Source organism: Martes martes, assembly GCF_963455335.1.
Source record: "Martes martes genome assembly, chromosome: 8".
Taxonomy (NCBI): domain Eukaryota; kingdom Metazoa; phylum Chordata; class Mammalia; order Carnivora; family Mustelidae; genus Martes; species Martes martes.
The window spans coordinates 52,465,106-52,479,975 of record NC_137895.1 but is presented as its reverse complement, the minus strand read 5'-3'; the positions used below and the strand labels follow the sequence as shown (position 1 = coordinate 52,479,975).

The following is a 14,870-nucleotide window of genomic DNA, read 5'->3' as shown; positions in this document are numbered from 1 at the left end:
AAGTTGTATTTAGTCCTATGGAAACAATAAATAAATAAATAAACACCCTTCAGTTTTCAGGGTGGTGGGATTAAATGTGATGTTTAATTTCTTTTTTAACAGTTGATGTGTTATTTTGAAATAAAAATAAATAAAAATTTACTTATAAGAAATGATAATGCAAGCTCCCTTTACCTTGGCTATCATTGTAAAAGTCCAGTTTAACATCGCTAACATTTGCTTTCAAGTATATATACTCTAAATTGTTGTTCCTACTTTATTTTTGTCCTGCTATTCTAGTTTTCTCCAGGTTTTTTTTATACCCATATAACTTAACTTGGTATAGCATAGAAATGTAGATATACAGTAAGAGATATATGGATATACAATAGATATTACATAATAATGATAAATAAACAGGATAAATAGTATATTTTATTGACTGCACTTTAAATAGATGGCATGAAAGCCCATATCTTCTTTTTTTTATCTTTTGTATTTAATTTTTTTAACTTTATTTTTCCACTGTTCTAAGATTCATTGTTTATGCATCACACCCAGTGCTCCATGCAAAACGTGTCCTCCTTAATACCCACCACCAGCTAGTTTTTTTTGTTTGTTTCTGTTTTGTTTATTTCTTTTCAGTATAACAGAATTCATTGTTTATGCACCACACCCAGTGCTCCATACAATACGTGCCCTCCATAATACCCACCACCTGGCTCCCCCAACCTCCCACCCCCCCACCCCCTCAAAACCCTCAGATATCTTCTAATAATTAAAAACTGAGCATTCATTCATTTATTCAGTCAAGAAGTGTCTTGGATGTTTTCTATGTGCTAGGCGATGTTCTCAAAATATTAGTTTTAGGGGCGCCTAGGTGGCTCAGTGGGTTAAGCCTCTGCCTTTGGCTTAGGTCATGATCTCAGGTCCTGGGATCGAGCCCACATCTGGGCTCTCTGCTCAGTGGGGAGCCTGCTTCCCTCCCACCCCACACCCCACCTGCCTCTCTGCCTTCTTGTGATCTTTCTCTCTGTCAAATAAATTAAATCTTTTTCAAAAAATTATTTTTAAATGCTCCCTCTTTTTGATAATCATTTACCTGTTAACACTAGAACATATATTAAAATATAAAGTGTTTTGCTGACACAAGGATTCATTCACACTGCTTGGGAGGCGAGGATGAGAATAAGTAATAAGGAATAACTTCTACATGGAGAAAAGTTACACTGAGTAACTTTTCTGAATTTATAGGTGCTATTTGAGTGTAACTCAAGTGTAACTCAAATAGCACCTATAAACCTTGAGAGTCCAGAACCACAGAAAGCTTTAAAAATAACCAGCCTAGGGCACCTGGGTGGCTCAGTGGGTTAAGCCTCTGCCTTCAGCTCGGGTCATGATCTCAGGGTCCTGGGATTAAGCCCCACGTCGGGCTCTCTGCTTGGCGGGGAACCTGCTTCCCCTTCTCTCTCTCTCTGCCTGCCTCTCTGCCTACTTGTGATCTCTCTCTCTCTGTCAAATAAATAAATAAAATCTTTAAAAAATAAAAATAAAAAATAAAATAACCAGCCTAGGACAGCCCAGGAGAGAGCGATGTCAACTAATTCACCAACCCAACTCATGAACCAAAGCCATTGACAGAAAATGTTCCCAGATCCCTATGGTTGCAGTATCACATTTATTCATAGTACCTATTTGAAACCCATCATAAATAGGTTTCTGGAATATTGTTCTTCAGTTTCTGGAGAGTATTTAATCTCCTCGATGAGGTTTTATATTTCCAGCCTCTCTGTCTGCATAGGTAAGGGGGCCCCAAAAATGGCGAGCAAATTAAGCAGAGCAAAAAATGTCACCATGTATGCACTTCAAAAATTTGAACACCAACCCAAGGAGCCTCTGCAGGGTTAAGCTCTGCAATACAGAGAAACATTCTCTCACTTTTTACTGTGGAGCAAAAGCTTTCTAAGTACTAATTAAGGGAGTTCAGCGAACTAATGTAGTTTTGTGAGAACACGGATTCTCTATGACATACGATCTAGAAAATAATATCGTTTTTTAAATTCATTAGGTCAAACACAAGGATCCTAGTCCCTGTTACGGCTACCAGTGGCTGTCGGCAGAGTACAAAGAAGCTCATCACACTGCTAATCTTGTATTTTCCCTAAGCAAGAGTTTTGTCCACCTAGAGCCCATGCCTGGTGAACTGCCCTGTGGCCAAACTCAGACAGTTCAAGCACATTATATTCTGAATGGACGGGTCCTGCAGGAGCTGAAGGAGCTCGTGTTCTATTATCTGGTAAGAAGGAAGGCCACTTCATTGACTCATCCATAGGCAAAAGTCCTCTGTGAGGCAAGGAATTACGAAATTCTTTTAGCCATCACTACTCTGACTTATTATCCAAGTTCCTGTTGAAGGTTCGACTTCTCTTAGGGCTAATTATTGCCAGCTGGAGCTCAGTACAACAAACATAACGCATGAAGGGCAGGACGTGGGGTACAAGATTTCTGTCAGGCAAACAAAATTTCTTTTCCTTTCGTTTTTTGCAGATCATGGCAAAGGGAGGCATTGTCCGAAATGGGATGCATGTGCTGCCTGTGGAACAGGGAGATAGTGAGTATTTCCACAATCGTACATTTCTGCCCCACTCTGACATAGTCAGCCTTAAGTTGCAGAAATACCAGAAAAAGTTTCAAATAAATGGTGGTGATTTCCATCAAACTCCAGTAAATGAGAAGTTGAGAGGGGAAAGAAAGAATGGGTGTTTGTTTGTTCGTCCATTTTGCTGTTTATGAAATATTTTTTTTCTTATCCTTCAGCTTCTTCTGTTCAGATTACTTAAAATGTTGAGGTGGTTGTTTTAAAATCTATGCTTATTCCAGATTTTCAAACTGTAAATATTCACGGAGCTTCTTCTCAAAATGGTATTTTAGAACTGTTTCAGGAAACAGAAGGCAAAATCTTGGAATGCTTCCTATACACTAGGTCTTTGGCTGAGTCATTTCTTTGTACCATATTTCCTTTTTGAAGATAGTTCTGATTTATGGAAAGTTGAATTGGATACTTCCACCATTGAATTGGACTCTCGCATGAACAAATATGGAGCAATATAAACCTGTGAAGTTTTCTGCTCTTCTAAGGAAGTTTGAAAGACCACTTACAAGAAAACTATCAGTGAGCTACTCTCTTAACTATCAGTGAGCTACTCTCTTAACTATCAGTGAGCTGCTCTCTTAACTATCAGTGAGCTACTCTCTTAACTATCAGTGAGCTACTCTCTTAACTATCAGTGAGCTACTCTCTTAACTATCAGTGAGCTACTCTTTTGATGCATCTTCATAGCAACAGAAAAGCACCATTGTAGCCTTACTTACAGAACCTTAATATGACTACGTAGGCATCAAAAAACAACTATCAAAGGAGCACAGTATTCCCCTTAAGAAAAAAAAAGTAGAATATTTTGTTCATAGAAAGTTAAAGAAGATGTAAGGATAAATACAATGTGCTGAACTCTGACGATTACATCACACAACTTCATTTCCCTCCTCTAGTGTGAAGTCTAGATCAAATAGTAGCCAAGTGGATGTCTCCATATCCTCAGATAGCATCAGAACTTTACAGAGATGAGCTAAAGCTGAAAATTGGTGTGAAATCATTATGTGATTTATGAGAGAACACTTCAATAAAGTTTTCTCTAAAGCTAGAGGTCTTAGAGGTAGAGAATTCATAGACATAAACATTCGTTTATCACATCTAAGTTTTCTTTTATCTGTTATACCAGCTAGAAGAAACAGTCATTCACCAGCCCAGGCTCCTAAAAATGGCTCTGTGCAACAGAAAAATTTCATTTCAGCCCTGGGGAGTTGTCTAAGCCGTAATCACCTCCTCGTTCTGTCTCTGCTCCAGTGAACGGCCGTTTTTCCGTGTCAGTCCCTGTGGAGACAGACATTGCTCCCGTGGCTCGATTGCTCATCTTCACCATTTTACCTGATGGGGAAGTGGTCGGGGATTCTGCAAAATACGAGGTTGAAAACTGTCTAGCCAACAAGGTGGGTTTCTTTATTATGAAATTTTCAACATTTAAAACCAAAAGTTGATATTATTATCAATTATGTTCTGTGTGTGAACACTGGGACCATAGGGATTAAATGAATTTTCCAGAGATTCTCGGCAAGGTAATGGCAGAGTCACACTAAGAAGACATGTCATTTGACTCTTGGTTCAAAATTCTCATGCATTGTCTCTTACTATATGAGACAGTTCAGAATACCTTGCTCCTTTCTATGATGAAGTGTTGGAAAATATGTAAGCGAGTTTTTAAGGCTACTAAAGAGCCAAAAGAAAAATACAAGAGCATTTAGAACCATTTGCATTCCAACCGCACTTGATAAACACCTTACCATGTGCCAAAGGTAAAAACTGGCATCTCAAATTTAACAATTTATAAGAATAATTACATATCATTATAATGGCTCAACTGATTCTTGAGCATCAGAATGATGTGTAAGGGACAAAAGCCCCAAGATTCACATGGTGCCAACCACCACCAAGTCAAACAAAGTGAGCGTGTATTGAATGTGAGGAACACTCAGGAAATGCTTGTGAATGCACAGTTAAATGAGGACATTTGTTTTTTCGACCATTCTCTCCAATTCCATAGGTGGACCTGAGCTTCCGCCCAGCAAAAAGTCTTCCGGCTTCACATGCCCACCTGCGAGTTTCAGCTTCTCCTCAATCCCTGTGCGCCCTCCGTGCAGTGGACCAAAGTGTGCTGCTCATGAAGCCCGAAGCAGAGCTGTCCGCAGCCTCGGTGAGTTCCCGGCAGCTTTGGGGGTCAGGAAAGGCCACACAAGAGGCTCAGAGCAAGGAGAAATGCCTACCTGAGTAAGATCGGATCTATTAAATTTTTATTTATCTAGGAGTTCATAGTTTTTATCTCTTTCATGGGCACTTTTTTGATAAGAAATATATTACATTTGAATACATATATATTTATTTACATAACTTTATATACATGCTTATACAAACATATATATGTGTATGTTTTTATATATATATATTAATAAAATCATGCACCATTCGAAGTTCCTGAAATCCTAGAGCTTGATGAAACTAGTAACAGTCGTTTTCAAGCTAGTTGTAATGTTTGAAAAAGCCTAACAAAAGTGGTGCACTGACCTGCACTGAAACTGATATTAAATATCACATTTCTCTTTTTATAAGAATTATATCAAACACTGTATGTCCCAAGATGAACACCATTTCTAAAGGAAGAAACACCGTCTCTGATGAATAAAAATTTGTAAAAATGAATTACTTTCACTTACCAATTACGTTGGTAAATGAAATCCTTTAAAATGTTGGGTGAAGAGAAGACATAGCACAAGGGTGTGGCCGGAATAGAACAATGAGAAACAACAACACGAGTTAACAGTAGCCTGCTTACATCTTCCAATTTTCAATATGAGGTCAGTTGAAATAACCTCTTACTAAAGGTATCTTTTTTGCTTACTATCAAAATTTTACAAAAGGAAATGAATATTTTACTCCCTGAAAAAGAAAGTTATAAGAAAAGACATTTAACATTTTGGTCCTTCCAAATGGAATTTAATTGAAAATATTGGAATTCTACTAATTTCAATGGGAACAAGAGGATATGTGGGAAAATAACGATGTTTTATGTTTATATAACATAATTTTATAGTTCTCAGGGTTTTTCTCTAAATTATAACAGTGTTGGCAGATGGATAAGGCAGAATGTCCTTCCTGTTGGTTGGTTAATAAAAAAAAGCAGAAACTTTTAGGTGGTTAATAGTAGACTTGGGTTAGAACACTAGCCCAATCCTCCCCAGCCTTGATAACATTTTACTAATGAAACACTTCGCTCCCAACAGCATAAGCCATCCATTCAACACATATTTATTGGGGCGCCTGGGTGGCTCAGTGGGTTAAGGCCTCTGCCTTCAGCTCAGGTCATGATCTCAGGGTCCTGGGATCAAGCCCCGCATCGGACTCTCTGCTCAGCAGGGAACCTGCTTTCTCTCTCTCTCTCTCTCTTCCCCACCCCCCCGCCTGCCTCTGTGCCTACTTGTGATGTCTGTCTGTCAAATAAATAAATAAAATCTTTAAAAAGAAAAACTCTTAAAACAGCTTTGAAGTCATCTCTGTAAATGACTGAAGCAACACTGGCACTCAAAGACTGATGGTGATTATTCTTTTCTCTTTGCATTTAAGAAGAATAAGCCACAAATAAGTTTGTCCTTTTGTCCTTTGCATTTGTACAGGTTTATAACCTGCTACCCGTGAAGGACCTCACTGGTTTCCCTGGAAGCTTGAATCAGCAGGAGGAAGATGACAGAGACTGTGTCAATCGCCATAATGTTTATATCAGTGGGGTCATGTATTCCCCTGTATCAAATACAAATGAAAAAGATATGTATAGCTTCCTACAGGTAAATTCCTTATACAATAGATGATCCCTTCTAAAGATTTACAAAATATTATATATGAAAAAGTTATTTATTACAATGTCTTCATATCATAATTGAAGGTAATGGGACACAGAGAGGTTAAGTGACTTCTACAAGGTCACTGATAGTTGCAGATCTGCTAATAGCAACAGAGCCAGGGCTAGAATTTTTTGGACTAGTAATCAAGTATTTTTTAAATTTTAGTTTTAATTTTTTTAATTTAATTTTCCTGAAATTCATTGCCTTGTGCTATTTATAAAATCATATATATAAAATATTACTGTTAAAAAAATTTTAACAACAGAATAAAATTACCTCCATATGTATACCAATATCCCTTCTACAGATGTGAACATTGGAAGTTTAGTATTAAGTTAATTGAATTATTTGTGAAAGGCAATGAAATGTGTGCCTATATATATTTTAGAATACTTAGGTACTGATTAGGTGATAATCTCCTTCACAGGATATGGGCTTAAAGGTGTTCACCAACACAAAGATTCACAAACCCAAAGTATGTTCGCAGCCTGAACACAAAGCAGTATACGCATCTCGAAGACTATTCGCTTCTCCAGGTAGAGAACTAATGAAAGTTAATATATTGAGTCAAATAAAAGAATATTTTAAAAGATAAAATGTGATAAAATTAACCAAAAAGTCCTTGTGATTCAGATATATTGAAGTTCTTGCTCAAGATCACATAGCGATACAAACCCCAAATTTCTGATTGTGTCAAGCCCCCACATGCTGAAGAGAACATGAGGCAGACTAAGATGTTTTCTGAGAGGTACAGTAACATCGTGTGTCAACTATACTTCCATTTTTAAAAAAAGAAAGAGGGGCAGATAAGCAAAATAAAAGAAAGGGTTAATTCTGACTGAGCAATCAGGAAAGTCATTCATAAAAGAATCTGCCTCTAGTAAATGGAGATGTGGGAATGGGTGAGGTTGAGAAGGAAAGATAATTTCCAGAGGATGGGTATAAACTGAAACAAATGTTTACAAGTTGGGACTACATTCTCACTGGTTAGATAAGGAAGCTCTTTAACTTACCGAAATTAGCAGCCAATATTCATGTTGAAGTCACATTCATTTGTCAGTGAAATGGATTACTTTACTGGTGAATCAGATAGTAACCAACCATTTATTTCTAGTCTGATATCGTCAGATCATGGTGGAATATAGGTTGAGTACATCTAGAGAATGTGTCAAAAATCAAGGAAAGCGTTTGGTGAAAATTAACTGGTTATGTGGAATTTAAGTAAATATTATTATATATTTTTATTATTTATAAATAAAAGTCTACCATCCTTTACAGTAGAATTCATAGTAAACTTATGTATGTACAAGGTATATATATATGTACAAGTTTTTTTCAGAGAACTGATTGTTGAATATTTACCAGTACACCATTAACAGAAGGTAAATAGGTGAGAAAACCTGACTGACTTTCTGGCGCATGTGGAAATAAAGAATTTTTTTAATCCTTGATCCCTCACTCCTATAAACTTTCTCAGAGCCATTGTCTTCATGTTTGGGTATGATGTTTCTTTGATCCCACAGAGGAGCACACCAAATGGAAACTGAGTCCTGTCCTCCTCCCAACACACTTCCTGTCACTTTCCTTTTGAGACAGAGTGCAGTGACCACAGAGGACTCTCTTTTCTGCTCCATAGGCCATCCTAAGCTCCTTCTGCCTCTAGGCCTCTGCTCTCTGCTTGTGATTCTTTCTTCCAGCTCCCTTAGAACTGACCCTAAGACTCCAGGATTCAGCAAAAAGATCACCTCCTCAAAGAAGCTTTCCCTTATCACCCAAGCATCCTCTCCCGTTCTTGTCTATTCCATCACCCTGTTTATTTCTTTTGTAGCATGTATTATAATCTCTTTATCTGCATATTTATTATTTCTGTCTCCCCCCCTCACCCACCATAGTCGTATCTGAATTGCAAAGAGGCAATGAATTTACAGAGATGGCCTCTGTTTCCGAGCCTCCCGCAGAGAGTGTGCGAAAGTACTTCCCTGAGACGTGGATCTGGGACTTGGTGGTGTTAGAGTAAGTAACTTTCTTTATATATAAAAGGCCATGATACAGACTTCTCACAATTTTCCATTTTTAGCCAATTTTTCAATACCCATGTATCTCTTAGACACATTGCATCAGAGCTGACAAATTTTGCACACAGTTAATTCTAAGACTTCCAGAAAATGGGAATAAGGAGTAAATATGACCAGGCCCTGCACAGACTAACACCTATAAGAGATTCTTCACTGGCCAACAATCTTGAGTTAAAAACAGAATCAGTCAGGCTGACTACACACCGTAGTAGTAGAATTAAACCTTTAAAAAGCCTGCCCTCATTAGAACAGTATTTTAAAGAGTAAAATTTAAGAGCAATCTCAAAATACATATTTATTTCATAACAATAGTATCTATAATAGAAAATGCTATAATTCTGTGTCTATAGGAAATTCTGGTAAAGACTAGAATTGAAAACAGAATTGGAAATAAAGGACTTCTTATACTTTCCCACTTTGAGTCTTGATGATACTCTCCTTTATTGACATTTCTACTGGGTGCATAAGTCATGACAATAGAAGTATTTATAGGGATTCTCTTCCTAGAAAGGATTTCTTTAACTGCTCACTTTCTGTTCTTCACATTGCCATCCTCCCCAGCTCATCAGGAGTGGCCGAAGTGGCAGTAACAGTCCCTGACACCATCACAGAGTGGAAGGCAGGGGCCCTCTGCCTGTCCAACGACACTGGACTTGGTCTCTCTCTTCCTGCCTCCCTCCGAGCCTTCCAGCCTTTCTTTGTGGAGCTCACAATGCCCTACTCTGTGATCCGCGGAGAGGCCTTCACCCTCAAGGCCACTGTCCTCAACTACCTTCCCAAATGCATCCGGGTAAAGAACTCTCTTTCCTAAATTGAACACAAGTTGTGGCAGTCAAGTAAATTAAAAATCCTATTCTTTGAAATACTGACAAACTCCTGTGTATAAGGGGCTCTTACCCAAGGAGGAATACTCTGAGATATTCAGATGGGATAGAAGCTATGGTTGCTGATATTTCCATATACTTGCAACTTCAAACAAGCTTCTGACCCTTGCCCCAACCCCATAAGATTAGGAAGTTTGCACAGTATGAAGATTCCTGACATAGTGAACAAAAATCGGTAGGCTTCATTCTCATGTCCTAGATCCAAGTTTTCGACTTGTACGTTCCACATATTTAACTTTTATATATCACCATAAAGCATTACATCATAAAGCATTAATTAGATTACTTTGAAAGTTATTTGTGAGCATCTTACCTCTGCTGAACCCATAACAGTTTATATAAATCTTGAGTACTTTGCTGAGAGAGCTGAGGGAATGGTCAAGATCCCAGCCAAAGAAGTAGAAGTCCCACAGACAGGGGGGTTCTACTTTTCCTGACCTCTTGTGTCACCCCACAAAAGAGCAGATTATTTGTATGAAAATACAAAGATTTCAATGTTAGATCCACTGTTAGGTAGTCAGTCTATATTTAGATCAGCTTCAGTATTAGGCAACTTAATATCTAACCAGTCCCCCAATATGCTTTATTTCAAACCATTCTACCTTTGGTTCCCTTCTCCCTCTGATCTGTCTCTTTGTCTCACCTGTGGTTTCAGGTTAGTGTGCAGCTAGACCTGAATCCTGCATTCCTAGTCCAGGAGAAGGAACAGGAGGAGTCTCACTGCATCTGTGGGAACAGCCGGCAAACCGTGTCCTGGGCAGTAAGGCCAAAGGCGTTAGGTGAGGAAAAGTCTCCTAGAGACAATTCTCTACTCAAGGATTGTATATATCAGTTGGATACTTACATCTAAAGCTACTTCCCTCAGGCAAAGACATTACCCCCCCACACACACCCCACCCCTGCTACCACTGCCTTGTAGATATTTTTTCCTTTGTCTTTTATTCTAGAATGTCTAGAAGACTATTCCCCCCCCCTTGCTTGCCTCCATCTATGTCTGCCTTGGCTTCTCAGGGTCACTAGCCTCTAGTTGATGCTGCTTCCATTCCTGCTCCTGTGTTTTCATAAAACAAAAAAAAAAGTTGCAAAATAATGAACACTTATAAATCTTGAGGTTTGGAGGCATAGAGAAAGAAGGAGATGGTGCTCATCAGTATTGCCCCTTTTTTAGGAAATGTGAATTTCACCGTGAGTGCAGAGGCACAGGAGTCTGAAGAGCTATGTGGGACTGAGGTGGCAGAGGTCCCTGAATATGGCAAGAAGGACACCATTATTAAGTCCCTGCTGGTGGAAGTAAGTAAGCCTAACTATTTGGTAGGTCACAGTGAGCCAGTAAAATCAATGGTGCTTTGAAGGTTCCAAGTTTTAGATAAGAAGGGTTAAATAATACATAAGCACAGAATATTTGACAATAGTCTCTCCTCTCTCTGTCTCTCCTCTCTCTGTCTCTCAATTTCTCTCTTTTTTTCTCTCTCGATATTTACATAATTTTTCCTCATTTTCTCCTCTATCAACCTATCTCCTTCATATTGCTTATACTTATCGATTCTTTATGTGATACATTTGGAAGTCAGCTCCAATTCTTCTCTTCATGAGCAAGAAATTGGTGGTTCCACTATCAACATAATTGTCCATTCTCACCTCCACCTTTCTTTCTTTCCATCTACAGCCTGAAGGACTAGAGAAGGAAGCAACATTTAATTCCCTGTTCTGTCCATCAGGTAAGAGTCATTCATCATAATTAGAATAGCACTGACTAAAGTTTCTATAATATTTAAAGTTCAGAGAATCCTGTATCTTATTCCTACACCTCCCTATGAGCCAAGACCCAAAGAACCATTGACCCATTTGATAAATGAGGCAACTAGTTCTTAGAGAAGCCACGTAATTTGATCAGGAGACCATCCCTAGCCCATGCTTTCCAAATTTTTATCTGTTACAGCACCTGTACAAACGCCCAAAGGTCCTTCCATGTATGACATGGTTACATAGAAAGTGAGTAGAATCGATGAATATTGCCAAAAGGAATGTTTCCTTGAATATTCAGTTACATACCATATGGGTAGCCAAATTCAGGCCACCTCAACATTGAGTTTTGCATAGGCAAGAGCATTTGATAATGGCACCATGCTATGTCCTAAAGAAAGAATTGTCTTAGCCTGTACCATTATTGTCATACCAATATTTGTTTGATGCCAATCTTGTACCTAATGTTCTATCAGTCATTTGAGAAGATACTAAAGAAACTCACAGCCGAAGATATAACTTTATTTTGGTGGAGAGTGTTCTAGTCTAAACAAAAACACAGAATGTTAATACACTAAGAAAGTTATCAGCACAATATGGTCTCACCTCAAACAATGTCAAATCAATATCATATATGTCTTTTTTGCCTTTCTCTTCAGCTTATATAATATTCAGTTTATATAATATTTATGTATATATTTCTCTTCTGTTTGTATAATAAACAGTTCTGTTTATTATGCTTATTATACTCTCAAGACTTCAAATATATAAAACGTGTTCTAAAAACGTAATTGCCTGGTTGTTTAGCCTTATTTCTACATTTAAGTAAATTTGCCACCAAATCCTTTTATCTTGGTATGTCTTCCATTACTGAGCTCTTCATTTTTATTTATTTCTTATGTATCTAGGGCTAATCATCAAGTAGTTCTATTAAAATTAACTTAATTGCCCATGTAATATAAAAACACATTCTCCTTTACAAGATAAAACAAAACTTCATATTAGAGGGAAATTTTTTCAATGCTTTAATGATCATCCATGTATGTTTAGAAATAATATGCGCATGAATTTGTTTATATATATGTGATTTATATAAATGGTATATGTTTCGTTCTATAACTAACATTTTATAACTTTTTACTGAGCAACCTGTTTTAGAAATCTAGCCATATTAAATTATAGAACTAGGTAATCTTTTTTAGTCCCTTTTAATTCCATACTATCAATATATCATGGTTCTGATTGTTTTTTAGCTATTGCTCAATTTTTTTTAACTATTTGCCAGAATAAATGAATGAATGAATGCCTCCTTATATACACATGCAAGTATATTTAAGGTAGATACCAAAATGTGAAATTCCTAAGAGGGAACATGTATATTCTTAAATTTTAATAGAACTTAAAAACCTTTCCTTTATTACCTAAATGTGTTAATATCCCCACCAGTTTATATTGTCCTGCACAATCACTGTCATCTTTAACCATCAGAGTTTTCAATTTTCCTGAAAAATTTGCATGAAAAATAGTGTTGTTTCGATCTTAATTTCTATACTCACAAGTGAATATGAGCTTATTTTTACATATTCATGAATGACTTCATATCCCTTGACCATTCAGGTTCTAGTGGTTTGTCTTTCTTTCTGCTTTCTCTGTATGACACTGATTCTTTATCGAATAAGTTGCAATTTTTTTTCACTTGGCAATTTGTCTTTTACCTTTGTTTATGGCATCTGTTTTCTTATTTTTTTGAATGAAGGTAAGAGAGGTTTCTTTAACATATAAATAATACATACATCAGTATGTATTACAGGTATATATCTCTTATTATATTTTTATGTGATAAGAACACTTAATGTGAGATCTATCTTATTAAGTTTTTAAGTGTACAGTATGATATTGTTAATAGTAGGCACTGTTCTAGAATGTATGTTGGTACAGCCACTCTGGAAAACAAAATGGAAGCTCCTCAAAAAATTAAGAATGAGCTACCCTATGACCCAGCAATTGCACTACTGGGTATTTACCCCAAAGATAAAAATGACATGATCCAAAGGGGCACATGCTCCCCAGTGTTTAGAGCAGCAATGTCCACAATAGCCAAACTATGGAGCAAGCCCAGATGTCCATTGACAGATGAATGGATAAAAAAAGACATGGTGTATATATATATAATGGAATACTACTCGGCCATCAAAAAAATTAAATCTTAACCATTTGCAACAATGTTGTTGGAACTAAAAGGTAGTATGCTAAGCAAAGTAAATCAGTCAGAGAAAAGCAGTTATCATGTGATCTCACTGATATGTAGAATTTAAGAAACAAAAGAGAATCATAGAGGAAGTGAGGGAAAAATAAAATAAAACAAAATGAGATAGGGAGACAAACCATAAGAGACTCTTAACTAGAGGAAACAGGGGCGCCTGGGTGGTTTAGTGAGTTAAGCGTCTACCTTCAGCTCAGGTCATGATCCCAGGTCCTGAAATCAAATCCCACATCGCAATCCCTGCTCAGTGGGGAGTCTGCTTCTCTCTCTCCCTTTGCCACTCTCCCCTGCTTGTGCTGTCTTAAAATCTTAAAGAAAAAAAAACTGCAGAAAACCAACTTAGGGTTCCTGGAAGGGAGGGGGATGGGAGGATAGGGTAACTGGGTGATGGGCATTAACGAGTGCACATGGTGCAATGAGCACTGCGTGTTATATAAGACTGATGAAACTGAACTCTGCCTCTGAAACTAATAATGCACTATATGTTAATCAGTTGAATTTAAATTAAATTGTAGGCACTGTTCTCTACAACATAATCCTCTTGCATAACTGAAATTTTGTACCCTTTAACAAAAGTTTCAATATTAATTTCATGAGGAAGGGCGGGCAGCATGAAAATAAATACTACATTTCTCTCTCATCATCCTGAAATTTACCAGTACTAAAACGGCGGTACATATATGCCTGTCACCAGCAATTATTTTATTTTCAGTGAGTCAAACATTGTTCATCTTCACCCCCTACTTCCACGTCTTCCATAAAAATACTATCTTCATATCTGGTGAAATTTGATGACAGTAAGGACAGAGCATTATTATAGAATTCAGGAACTTTCAGAGATTTTTTTCTTTGCTTATGTATACATTAGGGTTTTTTTCATTACACTGTTGAATAAAGAGGTTAGAGATGAACACTAAAGAGATCATCTTGTGATAACCGTCTCATGCTAGCCACAGGATGACCACAACAGAGTCACAACATCATGGACACTTCTCAATCTGTAGCCTTTTTCTGGAATGCACTCTACATATGGGAGAAAAAGAGGGATGAGGAAGGAGAATTTCTGGAAATCTCAGTTTCCCATTCCTACACATTTAAGATAAATACACACACACACACACACACACACATAACACAAGCATATTAAAAGAGTGACAACTTTTCAGAAGTTTAAGTGTAAGGCACAGTTCTGGCTTCTGGGTTTGGAGCTCTTCAAGAAGTTACTTGGCAGAAGTAATTTCCATTATTTCTCTAGGTGCTGAGGTATCTGAACAATTATCTTTGAAGTTGCCAGAGAATGTAGTAGAAGAATCTGCCCGAGCCTCTACCTTCGTATTGGGTAAGCTCCAGCCCTAGTGAATTATTCTGCTGTATTGATAGTTTTTCCTGTATTCTTTTCCATAAATACTCGAAATCACA

The 14,870-nt window shown here is 37.4% G+C and overlaps 1 protein-coding gene across 1 annotated transcript in view; it reads left to right on the top strand.

Annotated features, from left to right (window-relative positions):
* Window positions 1-14,870, top strand: part of LOC308348454 (alpha-2-macroglobulin-like) — a 42,007-nt gene that overhangs the window by 14,339 nt on the left and 12,798 nt on the right. Inside the window, exons 12-23 of the mRNA XM_080812512.1 lie at window positions 2,048-2,275; window positions 2,527-2,590; window positions 3,884-4,026; window positions 4,638-4,787; window positions 6,262-6,429; window positions 6,914-7,022; window positions 8,379-8,499; window positions 9,123-9,351; window positions 10,101-10,224; window positions 10,614-10,735; window positions 11,112-11,163; window positions 14,707-14,790. Of these exons, the coding sequence (XP_080668638.1) occupies window positions 2,048-2,275; window positions 2,527-2,590; window positions 3,884-4,026; window positions 4,638-4,787; window positions 6,262-6,429; window positions 6,914-7,022; window positions 8,379-8,499; window positions 9,123-9,351; window positions 10,101-10,224; window positions 10,614-10,735; window positions 11,112-11,163; window positions 14,707-14,790 (1,594 nt within the window). The remainder of the gene's footprint in view (window positions 1-2,047; window positions 2,276-2,526; window positions 2,591-3,883; window positions 4,027-4,637; window positions 4,788-6,261; window positions 6,430-6,913; window positions 7,023-8,378; window positions 8,500-9,122; window positions 9,352-10,100; window positions 10,225-10,613; window positions 10,736-11,111; window positions 11,164-14,706; window positions 14,791-14,870) is intronic.